Source organism: Prosopis cineraria, unplaced genomic scaffold (assembly GCF_029017545.1).
Source record: "Prosopis cineraria cultivar Desert tree isolate PC_DT_omini unplaced genomic scaffold, ASM2901754v1 PC3, whole genome shotgun sequence".
NCBI lineage: Eukaryota > Viridiplantae > Streptophyta > Magnoliopsida > Fabales > Fabaceae > Prosopis > Prosopis cineraria.
This window is the reverse complement of record NW_026555334.1, coordinates 41828761-41844697: the sequence shown is the minus strand read 5'-3', so window position 1 is coordinate 41844697 and position 15937 is coordinate 41828761. Positions and strand designations below refer to the sequence as shown.

Below are 15937 nucleotides of genomic sequence, written 5' to 3'. Positions count from 1 at the left end.
TTTGAGAGTCATTGGTCATTACTACTCTTCATTGTCTTGTACTCGCTGCTACCAATGTGATGCGAAACTTCACGGAGATAGACGTGGATGTTTCTATACCACAAGACTGCACCGAATAATTAAGATGAAAAAGGTGTTCCACTATGACTCAAAACCAATAACATAATTATTCTATGTTCAAAAGCACACTTTGCACTCTTAATTCAACAATGTGATGTTTTAAACTTGTGTCATCCTTCACAAACTATCTCCACTGAAGGATAATAATACTTGGATGGATTTCTACGTGGAATCTCAAGTTCCTCTCTTTCCCATGCGGCAGGATTCGAACTAGCGACCTCTGTCTAGAGAGTACCAATAGTTACCACCAGACTACCAAGTCACCTTGAATCTCAAGGTGTCTGCTTTTACCTGACGGAAAAAACTTTCACTTGTATCTTTTTGTTGAAAATTCACATAACCCGAATTTAATTCATTGCCAGTATAATTAAGCAAATTAACCGTGCAGATGTTTTTCTCGATCTTTTAGACTTAAAAACATAATTACCAGAGTATCACTGTTCTAAAATCCAAGTCGAGACTCGAGAGTGCTTGCCTCGATATCGTGTGAAGTGTTCCTTTTGTGCGCACATCTAAGAGGCTGGGCCTATAAGCTCGCGACGTCTTTTCACGTTGACGACACTACTCATACTGTTTATGATCATATAGTCATGACGTTGCAATTTTTTTTTTTTTTTAAGGCACAGGCAAAGAAGGCCTCCTCAGGCTAATGCAACAACATATGGTTTTGTGAAACTTTTTGAGACAACAATACAAAATGTTACCAAGGTTCAGTGAAAGAGGTTATGGTTAGTTTTTTTTTTTTTCCTCCGGTTAGCCATAGATACCTTTTATTAGAGAAAATTTTATAACAAATTATATATGAGATTTTAAGTTTTAGCTCATTTTTTATAATAGAAAAATATGTTATTTCGTATTTTAATTCAATAATATGAATATAAATTATTCCCTCTTTTCTTACTACAAATTTAACCTTTCTCATTTGTAAAATAGAAAAAAAAAATTTATATATATATATATATATGACACTTTTTAATTTTTAATATTTTTTTATATTTTTACTCTCATTAAATACTTTAAATAAAAATATTAATAATTAAAATTTAAAAAGATATATTAAAATAAAAATAAAAAATTATTAAATTTTATGATAAAGTTAATAAAATTTAAATTTTTTTAATTTCATATAAACAAAGCCAAAAGTAATTTGCAAACAACGTCAAATAGGAAATGGGGGAAAAAAGACGACGACTCGAAGGAAAGGGAGTAAACAGACAGTAAAACCAGAAGCGGGATCCTTTACTGTAGCACGAGTCCCTGCGTTCCCCCCTGAAGTAATTCCTGGGTTATTCCGGAACAGATCAGGGCACAATTTAAAGACAGATCGAACTCTGCTGTGCCTAGTGATCTTATTATCTTCGTGTTTTGTCAATAATAATACGAGGATCAGGACTGGATTTCCCTGCCTAGTAAAATCATGAGCGTCATCGACATTCTGACCAGAGTTGATTCGATCTGTAAGAAGTACGACAAATACGACGTTGATAAGCACAAGGATTCTAATATTTCTGGCGACGATGCCTTTGCTCGACTATACGCCATCGTCGATGCCGACATCGAGGCTGCTCTTCAGGTGTTTTTCTAATTTTCCTTCGTTCTGCTTGATGCTAAGAAAAATTAAGCAGAAGTTGTTGGAGTTTAGTAAGTTCTGTCCTAGACAATGCTTGATAGGTTGAAGCAAAGAATATATATAGGTGGAAAGAGTTCGGGTCAATCTGTGCCCTAATTTATGGATCACTCTTAATTTTGAATTCGGGTGCTTCTGGATTTACCTAATATCTTGGGTCAATTCACTGTAGAAAGCAGAAACGGCTTCCAAGGAGAAAAATAGGGCATCTGCCGTGGCGATCAACGCGGAGCTTCGTCGCACCAAGGCTCGGTTGCTGGAGGAGGTCCCCAAGTTGCAGAGGTTGGCAGTGAAAAAGGTTGTTTATTTAATTTCTCTGCTAGTTGCAGTATCATTTGAAAATTGAAATTATTATTTATGTGGACACCTCCTGAGATTTCTGCTTTTGACTGAGTTTTAGAGGGACAAATTGATTTACCAAACCAAACTTCAATGTTCTGATTTATAATACGTTGAAAGCAAGCGTATTATGTAATCTAAGTTTGTGGAATACAATTTGATGATAAGAGACTAGGAGAAATAAATTCAATATCTCTAGCTCTGGGATCTAGAGTAACCACTAGAATCCGAAATGAGCAGTTTCTTTGTTGTTTCTGTCTGTAGTTCTGATGGTGTTAATTAATATTGATCCATTATGTTTGGTACTTGTATTTGTTTCGACATTTTCATCCTCTACTACTGCATGCTTAGTCACTTATTTAACTAGGATATGTTCGAAGTTATTCACTAGGACAGTCTTTGGATGCATGATACAATGTATTCACAGGTAAAGGGGCTTCCACCAGAAGAATTTGCTGCACGTAATGATTTGGTTCTTGCATTGCCAGAGAGGATCCAAGCTATCCCAGATGGGGCTCCAGCTGCCCCCAAACAAACTGGATTCTGGGCGGCTTCTGCTTCACGTACTGAAATCAAATTTGATTCAGGTATCATAAATTGTCTATATCCTATGCAATTTAATTCGATAACGAGGTGGAGCTTGTTAATGAATGGACTTTGTTTCATTTTTGTGTTTTTTGTTGATTACAGATGGACAATTTGACAGTGAATACTTCCAGCAAACTGAGGAATCAAGTCAATTCAGGCAGGAGTATGAAATGCGTAGGATGAAGCAGGCAAATCGCTTTTCACTTTTTGCAATTGTAGCTAGTGAAAGATTTTGCCTGTTTTTCTTTTGCTTGATGTGCATGTTGATTATTACTTTGGGAATGTTTTAAAATTTAGCTCTATGACTCTTATCAAAACAAAAATAAATAAATAAATAACTCGATGACACTTTCTTCAGGATCAAGGTTTGGAAGTGATCTCAGAAGGATTGGATACGTTGAAAAACATGGCGCATGATATGAATGAGGTCTGTTAAAATTTAAACTAGTCTGGTTTACCTTTCCTCCTTTGTGTACGCATGCCATGTGTACTTTTTTATTCTCCACGTTTTGGATCATTGGTTATATGTTTAATGCAGGAACTGGATAGGCAAGTCCCATTGATGGATGAGATTGATACTAAGGTGAGAATAATCAATTTTTTCCAGTACTCCTTGGCCTCAAAATTAAAGTTGTCAGAACTGGAATTTGGAACTTGAAATTAATATGACATGGAATACCAAAATTATTTATTTTCTTAACAGGTGGACAAGGCATCCTCTGATCTTAAGAATACCAATGTCAGACTTAAACACACAGTCAATCAGGTTAGTTAACTGGATCTTTTTCTATCTCATCCTTCGTTAAGCATCATCAGTGCTAGATTTATTTCTAAAAATCTTCTGAATTTTTGTTCTTATCCAGCTTCGATCGAGTCGAAACTTCTGTATTGATATTGTGTTGTTGATTATAATTCTGGGAATTGCTGCCTATCTGTACAAGTAAGGCTTCTATCTCCTTTACAAGTACCTGAAATTTTTTTAATAGAATTTTCTCTTTTCATAGATTAGGGGTCCAAATTATTTTTTCCTGCCTAATGTGCCCTTGGATTTGAAGTTTTCTTCTTGAAACATGGCTGATTAATATTTACAGTCTCAATTGGTAGTTTTAAGGTTTCTTCATGAAAGCAGTCATTGTACATTCTGGATGTTGTGATGCAGCTTGTGCTGCAGAACTTTTTTTGCCCTGTTCCCTTTCTAGCGATGGCTCATGTGAGTCTGTTTTGTTTATATCCTGTGATTCACTGGTTCCCATTTTCCCCCCTCTTCTGTTCTTGATCCGCACCAGCTTACCTTGTATTTAACAGAAAATCCTAATAACTTGATACTAGGATTAGAGGAATTTTAGGTCGAAGTGAACTGTGATTGAGGTGGTCTTTTGAGATTGGGGGAGAATTTTTGTCAAGAGCATGTTTAGCGAAGCTGGAATATTTAAATAGGATCGTAGTTTGCACATTGTTCCTCCCTAATTCGTTTCTTAGAAGTTATAACGATACTGTCAGATATTAGCAACTGAATCAACCATGTGATTGAGGCTTGAGATCAGCATGGGAGATTATAAATGTTGTTTGAATTTATTTTATTGGATTGGGTTTTGCCCTTCCTGTTTTCATGATTTTTCGCTGTTTGGTAAATGGAGCACTGAGGCCCTTGCTTCTAATTTATGTATGTATTCCCTAATAAATATTTTTTATTTTTTAAATTAAAAATACTATTGAATGAACCGCATTCCAATTGCAATAGTGTTTCCGTTATTCTTAGTGTACTTTACTTCCTAATTAATATTCCTGATGGTGGTCTTGCCTTAGGCAATGGGCATTATCAGAATATGGTTTTATTAATTATGACCAGTAGTCTGTGATTAATAAACATTGCCTATTAAAAAAGAAAGAAAGAAAGAAAATAATACTACAACAGTGTTTCTGAACGACTCGTGTTGTGTCTGTACTTTAAATTTCAAGATTTTAATCAAATTGATGCTTTGTGTATAGCTTGATTTTTAGAACTGGGATCTTTATCTTGGCTTGCGCCTTTTTGTGGAGCCTTGTATTTTAAATGGTGTTTGGTGGTCTCTGATTTTTTTTTTCCCCTAATTCTTGAGACGCAATTCTGACTTGCTTGTTTTGCAGTGTACTAAAGAAATGATGATCAGCACAAGACTATTGAATGTGCTTGGTGTGCCCGCATGGCTTGCCTATATTTCTTGTATTTTCCGGGGAATGTGGTGCCTTTTCTTTTCTTTTATTTTGCTTTTTTCTTTTTGGAAAAAAATTAGGGACTCGAGAGATTTGCATTCGTCATTCAAAGACAGACCTGTGTTTGCCGGCATGTATCATTATGAGAAATAGGTTGCTGATCGCTGTATATGCTGTTTCAGAATTGTCGCCAAACTTGGCTCTCTGATTTCCCAATCTGGAAATACTTGTGTAACTTCTGTAATGTTGGCATCAAGGTTCATATTATGTTTATAATTTTGCGCAAACAATTATTTTACCATGTCCATGGGGACCAAATACGGTGATGGTAAAGTTGTTTTTTTTTTTTTTGTTTTTTTGGAAAGGGGGGGTGAGCGAGGTAACAGCATACGAACTTTGCCAAAAACAAAAAAAGCAAAAGTTTAAGACAATGTGTAAAAGGAATAAAATCAGGGACTTCATAGCATTATCCTATTTGGAATTAAAAAAATGTGAATATTATAAAACGTTTGTTAAAAGTTATTTTAGTAAATTTTTAAGTAATTATTATATGTTGTTCACAAATATCATTGAAAAGTTTAAAGAGGAAATTTTAAAAATTTATAAGTGATTGAGTTTATATTAAAAAATAATTTTAATAAATTTTTAAGTGATCAACATACATTCACAAGTTTAAATATATAGTATATATTCACAGGTATAAGTGAAAAGTTTAAAAAGTAAATTTTAAGGATTTACAAATAATTGTATTCATATTCAGAAATAATTTTAATAAATTTTTAAGTAATCATTGTATATTTACAAGTATTCCTATAAAGTTTTAAAAGTAAATTTTAATTTACATTAAAAAATTAATTTATTCTCAATTATTATTCTTTGGTTTCACAATTAATATTAACAATATTTTTATTCTATTATAATAATTTTAATATTGTCATTTTTTTTATTTTTCAAGTGGAAGAAAATTTTGAAATTCAAATGTGTATTTAATTCTAAATAAGGACTATAATCCATAATTAAGATTTCAATAATTTAAGATTTTTTATTGTAATTAAGGGGCTCGAGAAGTCCCTATTTGTTAGTTTTCCTAAAATTATACTCATTATTGAGTGCCCTTCCATGGAATGTAATCTTCATTGTCAGGTTGCTGCCCAAGGATCATGTGTGTGTTTAGTTTTTACTATGCTAAAAGTCAGTTTAATAAAAATTTATTTGGTAAAAGTCAATTTGATGAAAATCAATTATTATAATAAATTTTGTATTTGGATATATTTTTTTAAAAATTAGTTTAACAAATTAAAAGTTGTTCGGATTAATAAAAATTTGTGTATTTGAAATGTACTTTTTAATATGTAATGATAAAAAAAGACCTTAATTTATAATAATTTATAATTTTTATTTTACAAATATAATATATTAAAAATATTTTAAAAATGTGAAAAAAATTTAAAATAATATAAAATTTAAAAAATATTGATTACTTTAAATTTTAAATTTAAAAAAATAAATAAAATTTTCCTAATTAATATTTTATTTAAATTAATTTTATAACAAATGGACAATGACATTTTATTGTAACTTATACTAATATATTAAAGGTCCAAAATTTGAAACCTTCTTAGCAATTGGTTGATTTTATTTTGTTTTAATAATGAAGAAATTATCAAAGATGCCTTATCTTTTATGTTGTAAAAAGAAAAATTTTGTGAACTTTTCTATAATTTTTTCTTGTTCAAATCTTTTTTCCTTTATGCGAAGAGCAGGGCATCATTCAGCATCTTGTTCCTTTTCCTTCTTTCCATCGATAGCAAGCTTCCTCCTTTTTCCTTCTCTTTTCATTAAGCTTCCTCCTTTGCTAGTCAGATCGTCGTCGACAGGTGTGTCATCTTCATCTGTAGCTGTTGTGAAGTTTTACTATGTGTCATCTCCGTCGCCAGATCAAGAGCTAGGGGAAGGAAGAATGGATAGAGTCAAATCTGTGACCATATAGGGGGGAGAGACGGAGGAGAGACACTGGAGCCAAAGAGGAGACACAGTGGACTAACGGCGGAGTGAAACGAGCAACACACACAGAAGAGAGAATGAGATGTTTTGAAAAGCACATTGAGCAAGCCGAGCACAAGAAGACAAAACTAATGGGGAGAATATCATGATCATTTTAAAATAGTAGGTATTAATAATTAATGCATGTTGTCTGAATTTACATTTCAAAAGCTACAAATCTGAGTTTTTAAATTTTTCCATTGCAAGCCACTCTCAAAGTTCTTTTTAAAAGTCAGTTATATGTAATTTTTGAATCCCAAGCAACATTTAACTCTCTAAAACTAAAAAGTAACTTTTTAAATGCCAAAAGCAATGAAACCAAATGCACCCATATATTTATTTGTTCGCATTAAATAAGACGTTAACTGTTATGTCTGAACTAGTATTTTAAACCTAGCTGACGATATTCTCTTCGAATTGCTCTACGAGACCTTTTTTATTCTAATATAGCCTATAAACCACCCACCTCTATTTCTCTGCTACAGCTTAAACCACGCAGGGAAGGGACGGAAGCTCCCACGACTTCGTTTTGATGCTTGCCAACCTAACACAAATTATCTACATTAACTAACTGAATTAAAATTCTCTTAGCGACACATGACAACAACTTAGTCCCCACACCCAAATTATAACCATTTTGATATTACCAAAGTGCATTCAGTGAAGTGGATTTTCAAGATTTTACATCACTTACTTGACTAACAGTGATGCCATTATTCTACACACACAAACGGTTATCTGATCCATAATTCAAACTTTGTTGATTACGGGTATAATTGTCGTGGGAATTACGTGTAAATGCCAAAAGTGATATTTCTAACACGTTGAGAGGCCAAATTAAAAATGCCACAATTGAATAGTCACGTTGGTTGATCTAATATTATGCTCCTCGTCTTGAATATGATAGCTAGTTAACTAATTCATGAATATCAATGAATTTGATTAAATTAATTATTTGTCATTATTGTGTAAAAGTAATTGTTATATTTAGGAATAAAAAAAGTACTTCAATTAAATCTTATACTTACCATTGAAGGGAATACAAGTCTTATAATTTATAAATTCTCATCACCTCCTTGTGGAGAACAAAAAGAATCATTTGTTAAGTGCAAATCTAGAATATCGGACCCATTAAATTTGAAATCTTTTTCCAGTTATGAATTTAAAGTGTCAGAATATTGACCGATCATTTCAGGCTCCATGCAAATGTTGTTTTTGATTATGTCAAATGGGAGGATAACTTTTATAAGAAAAGATGTTTTTGGAAAATTAAAACATACATGTTTCATTGGGCTTAGGGGCCATGACCTAAGAAAATACGAAATAGGGCCTATTCAAATAAAACGCGTCTTGGACGTATCAAAACATAAAAGATGGGCTAATCCGAGATGTTGATCCTGAAGAAGGAAAAAATAGTATCCATGAGATTTATTGAGAATTGAAAATGAAAGAAGAAAAAGTCGAAGCCAATAAATCTCATGGGAGTTTTGCTCAAAAAAAAAAAAAAACTTATGGGAGAGGGCTAAGTGGCGTGACAGACGTGAAGTACAAGAATGCAAGCATTTTCAAATCCATTCTTCCCGAAGGACAAGGGTTTGATAAAGGTATCAAAATCGAAGCAGAGAAGGAGAAAGGTTAATGCAGAGGCTAGAGATGGTCGCAGGCCTCTCTAACGAAGTTCTGATAAGTGTTGGAATATTAGCGTATTAATGTGTGATTAGTGTTGATCAAATTAGTTAGCTGTGGACCCAAAGTTTTATATAAAGAGTGTCATATTGTGTTTAAAGGCAATGGAGTTAAAATCTTACCTTGAGAGGAAGGTTAACTTGATTCTCACTTTATTGCCTCACATCATAGTTTAAGGTTGCATTTTCACTCTTAGATTAAGGAATGAATTGTTATTGTCAGTCCTTCAAGTGAAGAGTTGTATTGTTGTAATGTTCAATCGGAAGCATCAAGAATGTATTTATTTTTTCCCCATCATCAAGTCTTAACAATAAGATTTGCTCTGCCAGCTCTAGTCTAAATGTCTTAACCAAAGAAAGAGAAAGATTCTTAGTCCCGGAAGAACAAAAGAAAAGGTCAAGGATACATAATTAGAGTTGAAAAATGAATGAGTCTAACTTATATAGGCTCGGCCTTTAAATTCAATTTTCTTAAAATACTTTATTTTTTAAAACTCGACCCTTATATAAAGGGTTAAAGGCTAAGCCCGTGAGCCCTTATTAGTATTTTTTTATTTTTTTTAAGTTTTTAAAAATTAAATTTTTTTATTTTATATATTTTTTAAAAAACAAATTATAATATTTAAAATTAAAAAAATATAAATTCTAATTTTAAAGTATAAACATATATTTTAAAGTTTAAATTCAATTTAAAAATTAAAAATATTTTATTTTAAGAAAAAACACAAACGGGCTTAAAAGGGCCACCCGAGCTCGTCTTTCAGGGCCTATCAAGGCCGGGCTTTAAGGCCTAATTTTCTTAAAAAATATAATTTTTTAAAACCTAAATTTTTAAAAAAATAAGCTTAAATGGGTGGCTCTTCAAGTTTGACCCTTATTTTTGACTTACAGATAACAGTGAAGCTTCTTTTCAAATGAAGAGAGCTGAATTTGGTAAATTGATTCATTTTGAAATGTTCATGTCAATGAATGCTCTTGTACACTTGTTTCATATGTTGAAATTTTTATATGAAGTATGTGTGACAATAGTCTATTTCATCAAAATAGTTTAAATTATTTGATTAGACACACCTTAAATTTTATGTGTGTGTGTGTGTGTGTATATATATATTTTTAGCATTTTCTTCTTCTTCTTCTTCTTAATTATCTGGTGCCCTCCTCTGCTCTCATGCATATTTTTGTTGTTTCTTTAACATATATACCCAGACTAATAATAACCCAGAAAATTAAAATGTTTGAAAGGGAATGGGATTATGAGAATTTGGAAATATAAAGTAGCTTAGAGTTATAGTTTGGAATCCAAGTTCATAGGACGCTGCAATTGCAACCAAACCGCATCAAAGAGTAGACCTTCATCTTCTAATTTTGTTTTTTCGTTTTTTAACCGCTAACACGTCCACATCCATGTTTTTTTACGCTGAAATCAGAATAGACACTAAACATTGGTCCGGGACGTGCATTGATACAGCCGTTCATTTATGCTTCTCTGATTCTCTTTATAAGACAATGCTATTAATCTCATTAATATCAATAAAAAAAAATATCAAAAATAAAAGTATGTAGAATTTTAAATATATTTTTATATAACAAATTTAAAATATGATGTTATATTACTTTTCTCTCTCACAAATGATGATTTTAAAAATACATTTCAATCATTATTTAAAAAATATCACCATAATTTATAAATAAAATTAAAGGGAGTATATTTTAATAAGGTAAAAGAGGGACTAGTCTACACTGTAGCTTCCCTCGTGCTGTCAAACATTTTTGCAGAGACGAGTTAGCAAACACGGAGTGGAAAAGGTGACAAATCGTCACCGAGTCCAACACTACCTTCTTTTGAGCCAACACTACGAAAAATGAGATATACACAGTTCAGTGTGAATAAAATTTTGGAATTGAGATGAAATTATTCAAGAGATTTAATATATTATCATTTATCTATCTTTATATCATTTTTCCAACTGTTTTTAGCAGCAAAATTAACTACTAAAATTTTGTAACATGGTAATTCTAACATTTTACTCGCAGTAAATAATATAGCTAATCTATTTTATAATATAGTTAATCTTATATAAGAAGTAATAAATTTTTAATGGAAAGACATAATTAATATTAATGCTTAATTGAAAAAATAAAAATGCAAGAAAGCGATATATTTTTAGTGGATATATGTAATTAATATTGATACTTTAACGGGGAAATAATAACTAGTTATATGAGCCATAAGTAAATATTTTTTAGGTGAAAGGTAACTGTTTTAACGGACTAGTAACTTACAGGGCCTGAGAGGTAACTGCATGAATGCTTTTGAATTTGAAAAGAAAGATTGGGGCAATGAGGGGTGGAGGGGTGGTCTGAAGTCTGAACCCAGAAGAGGATGCTTCTATTTGGCGTCATGTATTCCCACCAAACACCATACATAGTCCCATCCCACAAAGCTCCAAGAAACAACCCAACGTGAATGCAACCCCCAGCAAGAGACACAATAAAACCTCCTTGATTCTCTATTTTGGTTTCTTTTCCTTGGAATTCATCCATTCAATCACTCATCTTGTTTCTTCACTCACTTGACAGCCTGTTTTCACATCACTCCACTGCCTCTGCACTTCATACAATGCAGCATCTCTCTGTGTCTTTCAATCAGTGCACGATTCATTAATTGAATTAACTATACGAACTGCAGAACCAATTCAGTGCTCTTCACAGTACAGCTCATAAACTTGGGTGTGTAAAGTCAAGAGTGATGGAAAATTAGATGTTGAATTCGTGGGGAAAAAATTAAGGTACTACAGAACACTTGCACTAGTTCATAAATGTATTTGAGAGAGTTAATTATATGAACGAATTAATTGGCTTGTTATCATGATCAACCGAGGCTTCCGGTTTGTCTTGTATGCGCGAATGGCGTGGAGTCTCGAATCAATTTTTTTAAAAAAATAAATAAATAAGCAAGAGGGATATGATTATGACGTGCGTTGAAGTTGTTCTGAGTATTTTCTCGAGCTCAAAAGTTGAAATGTGAACGCACTTACAAAATTGTGTGGAATTGAGTGAATCTTACGGTTTGCTCTTCCTGTTAATTTATTTATTTGGTGCTCCACCGCATCGATTTTGATAGCCTTTACTGAGTCCCTTTTGCAAACATGATATTATTAGTGAGGGTATAAAGTGGGGCTAGGATGAGAGAAAATAAATTAGAGAGTAATATAATTTATTAATTTTTAGTCTCTAAACTATCTCCTAACTGATGTTTAGACACTAAATTTTGATTCTACAAACTTTATAAATTTATTGAGTTAAAAAATTATAGAATTGAAATTATACCGAGTCAAGCAATTTGAAGGACTATGTTGTTCTAAGCCATAGTTTTAAGACACTGTATTGAGAATTAAGGGGGGAAAAAATAAGAACCAAAAATTATATCCCAAAAAAAAAAAATTGTCCTGTGTGTTTCTGAATGGGATGAATGACGTCATCATATTCTTGGGAGGCAATGAAGCGCTAAAAGAGACAAGCAGAGAACAACAAGAACACAAACCCAACAGACATAAGGACGGGCCATAGGGGGAGCCCACCAAGGGCCCATGAGACCCATCAATCAGATCCACAAGTCTCTCTTTGTTTTTCCCCTCTCTCTCTCTCCTCAAATCAATTTAATTTCTATGTGGTGGAGCCTCATTGGGCCCATCAACATTGTTCTCCCACTCATCCCTTGAAGTCACATAGTTCATGACTGAATAGGGATACTTTGGTCCACATATTTTTTTATTGAAAATTTTAATTTTAATTTTAAAACTTTAAGATCCTAAATGTTGAGGGGGGGCAATTTTTGTAAAAAAAATATATACTACTTTCATTAAAAAATATAATACATATTTAATTGAATTATACATCAAAGAAGTTAATTAATTATTTTTAAATTGATATCATTTTTTTCATATTTTTGTATAATACGATGTCTCTTTTAAAGGTAGATAGTTGGGTGGTTTATTTATTTAAAATATTTTTAGAAAATAAACTTATTAATTACACATTAAAAATTAAAAATATCTTGTATTTTTTAATATCTAACATAAAAAAAATATCTTATGTTTTTAAATAAAAGGAGTATGTGCATGTATAAATTGCTAATGAAGGATAACAGAAAAATTTAGCATCAAAATTTTAATGACACAACTTATAAATAGGATAAAAAAAATTTCTCTCTATATCTTATAAGTAAAATGGGAAGGAATATTACATAAATATATGTAAATATTGCATCAAGGTATACTAGACTTCTTTTATCCTTTCTGAAACTTCTTTATGGGACTAAATATTTGGAGATCATATAAATATATAGGACGAGGTGGGAAAAAAAAAACAATGGCCCCCCTCACCACATAGGTAGTTCCGTCTCTGATCCTAACTGTTAGTATTGTCCCTTTTAAAAGGGTCCAGAAGTGTTTTTTCCCCTCTGATTTTGTTTGTGTGTGTGAAAACTGAAAAGGTTGCGCTCTATGTGACCAATTCTTCGGATTAGAGACGCAGTTTAAGATTTGAACCCAGATGGCCAGATCCATTGAATCTATCTTAATATCTAACTAAGCACAAAGTATCTTTAATCCTCATAAAGACTAAGCTGTTTTTTTTTTTAAAGCAAAGACTTACCTGTTTTAATTTGCTCTATATAGGGATATGAATATGTTTCTTTTTTTTAAAAAAAAAAAAAACTCCTCTTATTGTGTCTACGTGGTATAATAAAATTTACAGAAATTGGCACTAGTTACGGGCCATTAACACTGTGGTTAACTTTAGACTTCGCGCACAATATTATAGTTTATGCTTAAAAAAAAAATCTCTTGAAAATTTTCTTTACTGGTGATCAGTCGAACGCAGGTGCATTAAGTCTGATATATTAGATTTTCTTGGTTATTGTATAAGTGGATAGATTTATGCTCGCATTTTCTTTCTTTCTTTATGAGTACTCGTATTTTCTATTATCGTGGTGATGCTCTACGTTTTCTAGATCATGATTCAATGTCTTCCCTCATGGGAAAGTATAAACGATTCTTTCTCTTGTATGTTTTCCTTCTAAACATAACCAGGTGTAGCTATTCTTTCATGAATCAGCCAAAGTCAGTCTTAACCATTTTTCGATGAGTTAATATTGAAAGCCTTTCGTGTAATTAAAGAAAGTGTACATCTTTTTTTTGAAAGAATAAAAAAAAGGTAATTTTCATTATTGCATGAATCTTTTTTTTAAATAATATTTCCTATTATTCTTTTTAGAAGGCAAAGTTAAATGTCAAGTATTTTTAACTTTTCAAAACTACTCTGAATCAAGTTAAAGTTATTATTACTATGACAAAAAAAAAAGTTATTATTTAAGTTAACGGTGAAAGGGACGAGGATGTTTCGTAAACAAATCATAGATGAAATATTAAATTTGTATTTATATATGCGCTGGTTGGTTGAAAACATTGAAGTGAAACAAAGGGCACTCAGTTATAGTACCCTTATTATTATTTTTTTTTTATGAAAACTGAAATTCATAAGCAGTGACAGTAAACAAAGCAAATACAAGATTAAAGAGAGTCAACTCAATCACCATATACCTCCTAATATAATATTAGGTGGGGGATATCAAAGAAATAAAATAAACTCTCCATAAAATGAGCTTCACTAGCAAGAAAATGAGTATGACTAATGATATTCTTAGAAACAAAATTAATAAAAAATGACAAATCTTTATAAATGAAATTGCAAACATTTTGAATGATGTGTTCTTCATAGTATCCTCTCGTGAGGAGGTTGCCTTATATGTCCTCTTGCAGTATCGTTCGTGACGCAGAAAATCTGGTGAATGGTTCTAAGGATCCAGTTTTCGTGTTAAACACCCAAAAGAATAATGCATCATTTATATATTGGACCTGAGAAATAAGTAACAACAATCTCAGAAATAGAGAGAGAGAGAGAGAGAGAGAGCTGAACTTGTTGGAACTAGGAACACGTGACAGTGTTTCATAAACGTATACAATTTTGAACAGGTGTCACCTTATTTAAATATGGAATAAATGTCTGGACTCTTAAAATGTGTGAGAGGATCATGTGTTTCAGTTTAAAAGCAGCAGCTTTAATCTCTTATGCTGTCGTGATACTACTACAAGCTCTCCGTCTCTGAGTTAGATATCAATTTTACACAATTATATTATTGCTTCATGGCTCCGCGCTTGGCGCTGCTTTTCTGAATAGCTTTTGATTCCTTTTTTGAAAGCGAAAAAGGTGAGCAAGGACGAAGATCGATCATAACAAAAGATCCTGCACAGTGTACCTGTTGATCCGCTGGTGCTCATTTCTAATTGGACTCTTCCACCAAATTGATAGAGTACGTATTAAAAACTTCATCAAAAGATTCTGAAAAGTTGCTTTAGTGTCTATCCACGAGCTCAGCTCCTATCTCATCCCTCTCTACCAATCACCAAATGAAGCAGCTGCAGAACTATCAGTCAAACCAAAACCATCTACACTTACATAATATCATCTATCATCCAAGTTTCCAACAACATTCTCTTCTCCCAACTAACATCTCACATTATATATGCAAACCCAACAACATAACGTAACCAGTATTATATGATCGATGATGATGCTTTAATCTTTATCATCATGACCATGTGTAGATATGATCTGGTCGGACATATATAGGTATTGATATGATGAACTAGCGAGAGCAGATAATACCTTGTGAGCTTAATTCCATTTCTTCAGTGGGTCAGGGCTGGAAATGAGAGATCAAAGTTTATTATTATTTGATGAATCGATTCAGTGATAAGCACTTGATTGTCTTGCGGGGTTAAAAAGCATAGGATGCTTGAATGGGGATGAGGGAACACAATTAATGCAGATTGGAAGGGAAGCTCTCGATGATTCGAGTCAAAATCAGTCGTATTTGATCAAATATAATATTGTGTGCAACACGTCATCAGTTTGCCCTTTGGATCGTTTTAATTATATTTTTGTACTGGGCTTCCATCGAACTACAATATTATATTGTAAGATGGTTGTAACCGGCCTGATCATTCGGCGGTTCATGTATACAAATATTATTCTTAATTTCTTGTTTTGATTGGTAATTCTCACCTAATCTTCTATATCCACCAATTCCACTATATATGGCCAGCCCAAGGCCCCATATGCGCAGTCTCAATCACTTGTCTTTTTATTTATCAAAATCAGTCTTGTCAAGAGATGATAATATGGAAGTATAATACTAAAATACACATTGTCACTATAACTAAATATTGTCGAGCTGGAGGGTTAACTTTTTCTTTGTACTTAAGGTTAATTGCTCCAG

At 32.3% G+C, this 15937-nt stretch overlaps 1 protein-coding gene across 1 annotated transcript; it reads left to right on the top strand.

The window, feature by feature from the left end:
* Window positions 1-1294: 1294 nt before the first annotated feature.
* Window positions 1295-5143, top strand: LOC129307294 (syntaxin-71-like). The gene is made up of 9 exons (XM_054948217.1): window positions 1295-1693; window positions 1920-2045; window positions 2514-2673; window positions 2777-2862; window positions 3033-3101; window positions 3213-3257; window positions 3378-3440; window positions 3538-3614; window positions 4802-5143. The coding sequence occupies exons 1-9, from the start codon at window positions 1538-1540 to the stop codon at window positions 4815-4817; spliced, it is 798 nt and encodes a 265-aa protein (XP_054804192.1). The 5' UTR covers window positions 1295-1537; the 3' UTR covers window positions 4818-5143.
* The last annotated feature ends 10794 nt before the right edge of the window (window positions 5144-15937 follow it).

Excerpts from the sequence above, each read along its gene's own strand:
- LOC129307294 (XM_054948217.1), top strand. The coding sequence starts at position 1,538 with ATGAGCGTCATCGACATTCTGACCAGAGTTGATTCGATCTGTAAGAAG. Across the intron at positions 2,046-2,513 it reads AGAGGTTGGCAGTGAAAAAG|GTAAAGGGGCTTCCACCAGA; the intron begins GTTGTTTATTTA and ends ATGTATTCACAG. Across the intron at positions 3,258-3,377 it reads TGGATGAGATTGATACTAAG|GTGGACAAGGCATCCTCTGA; the intron begins GTGAGAATAATC and ends TTTTCTTAACAG.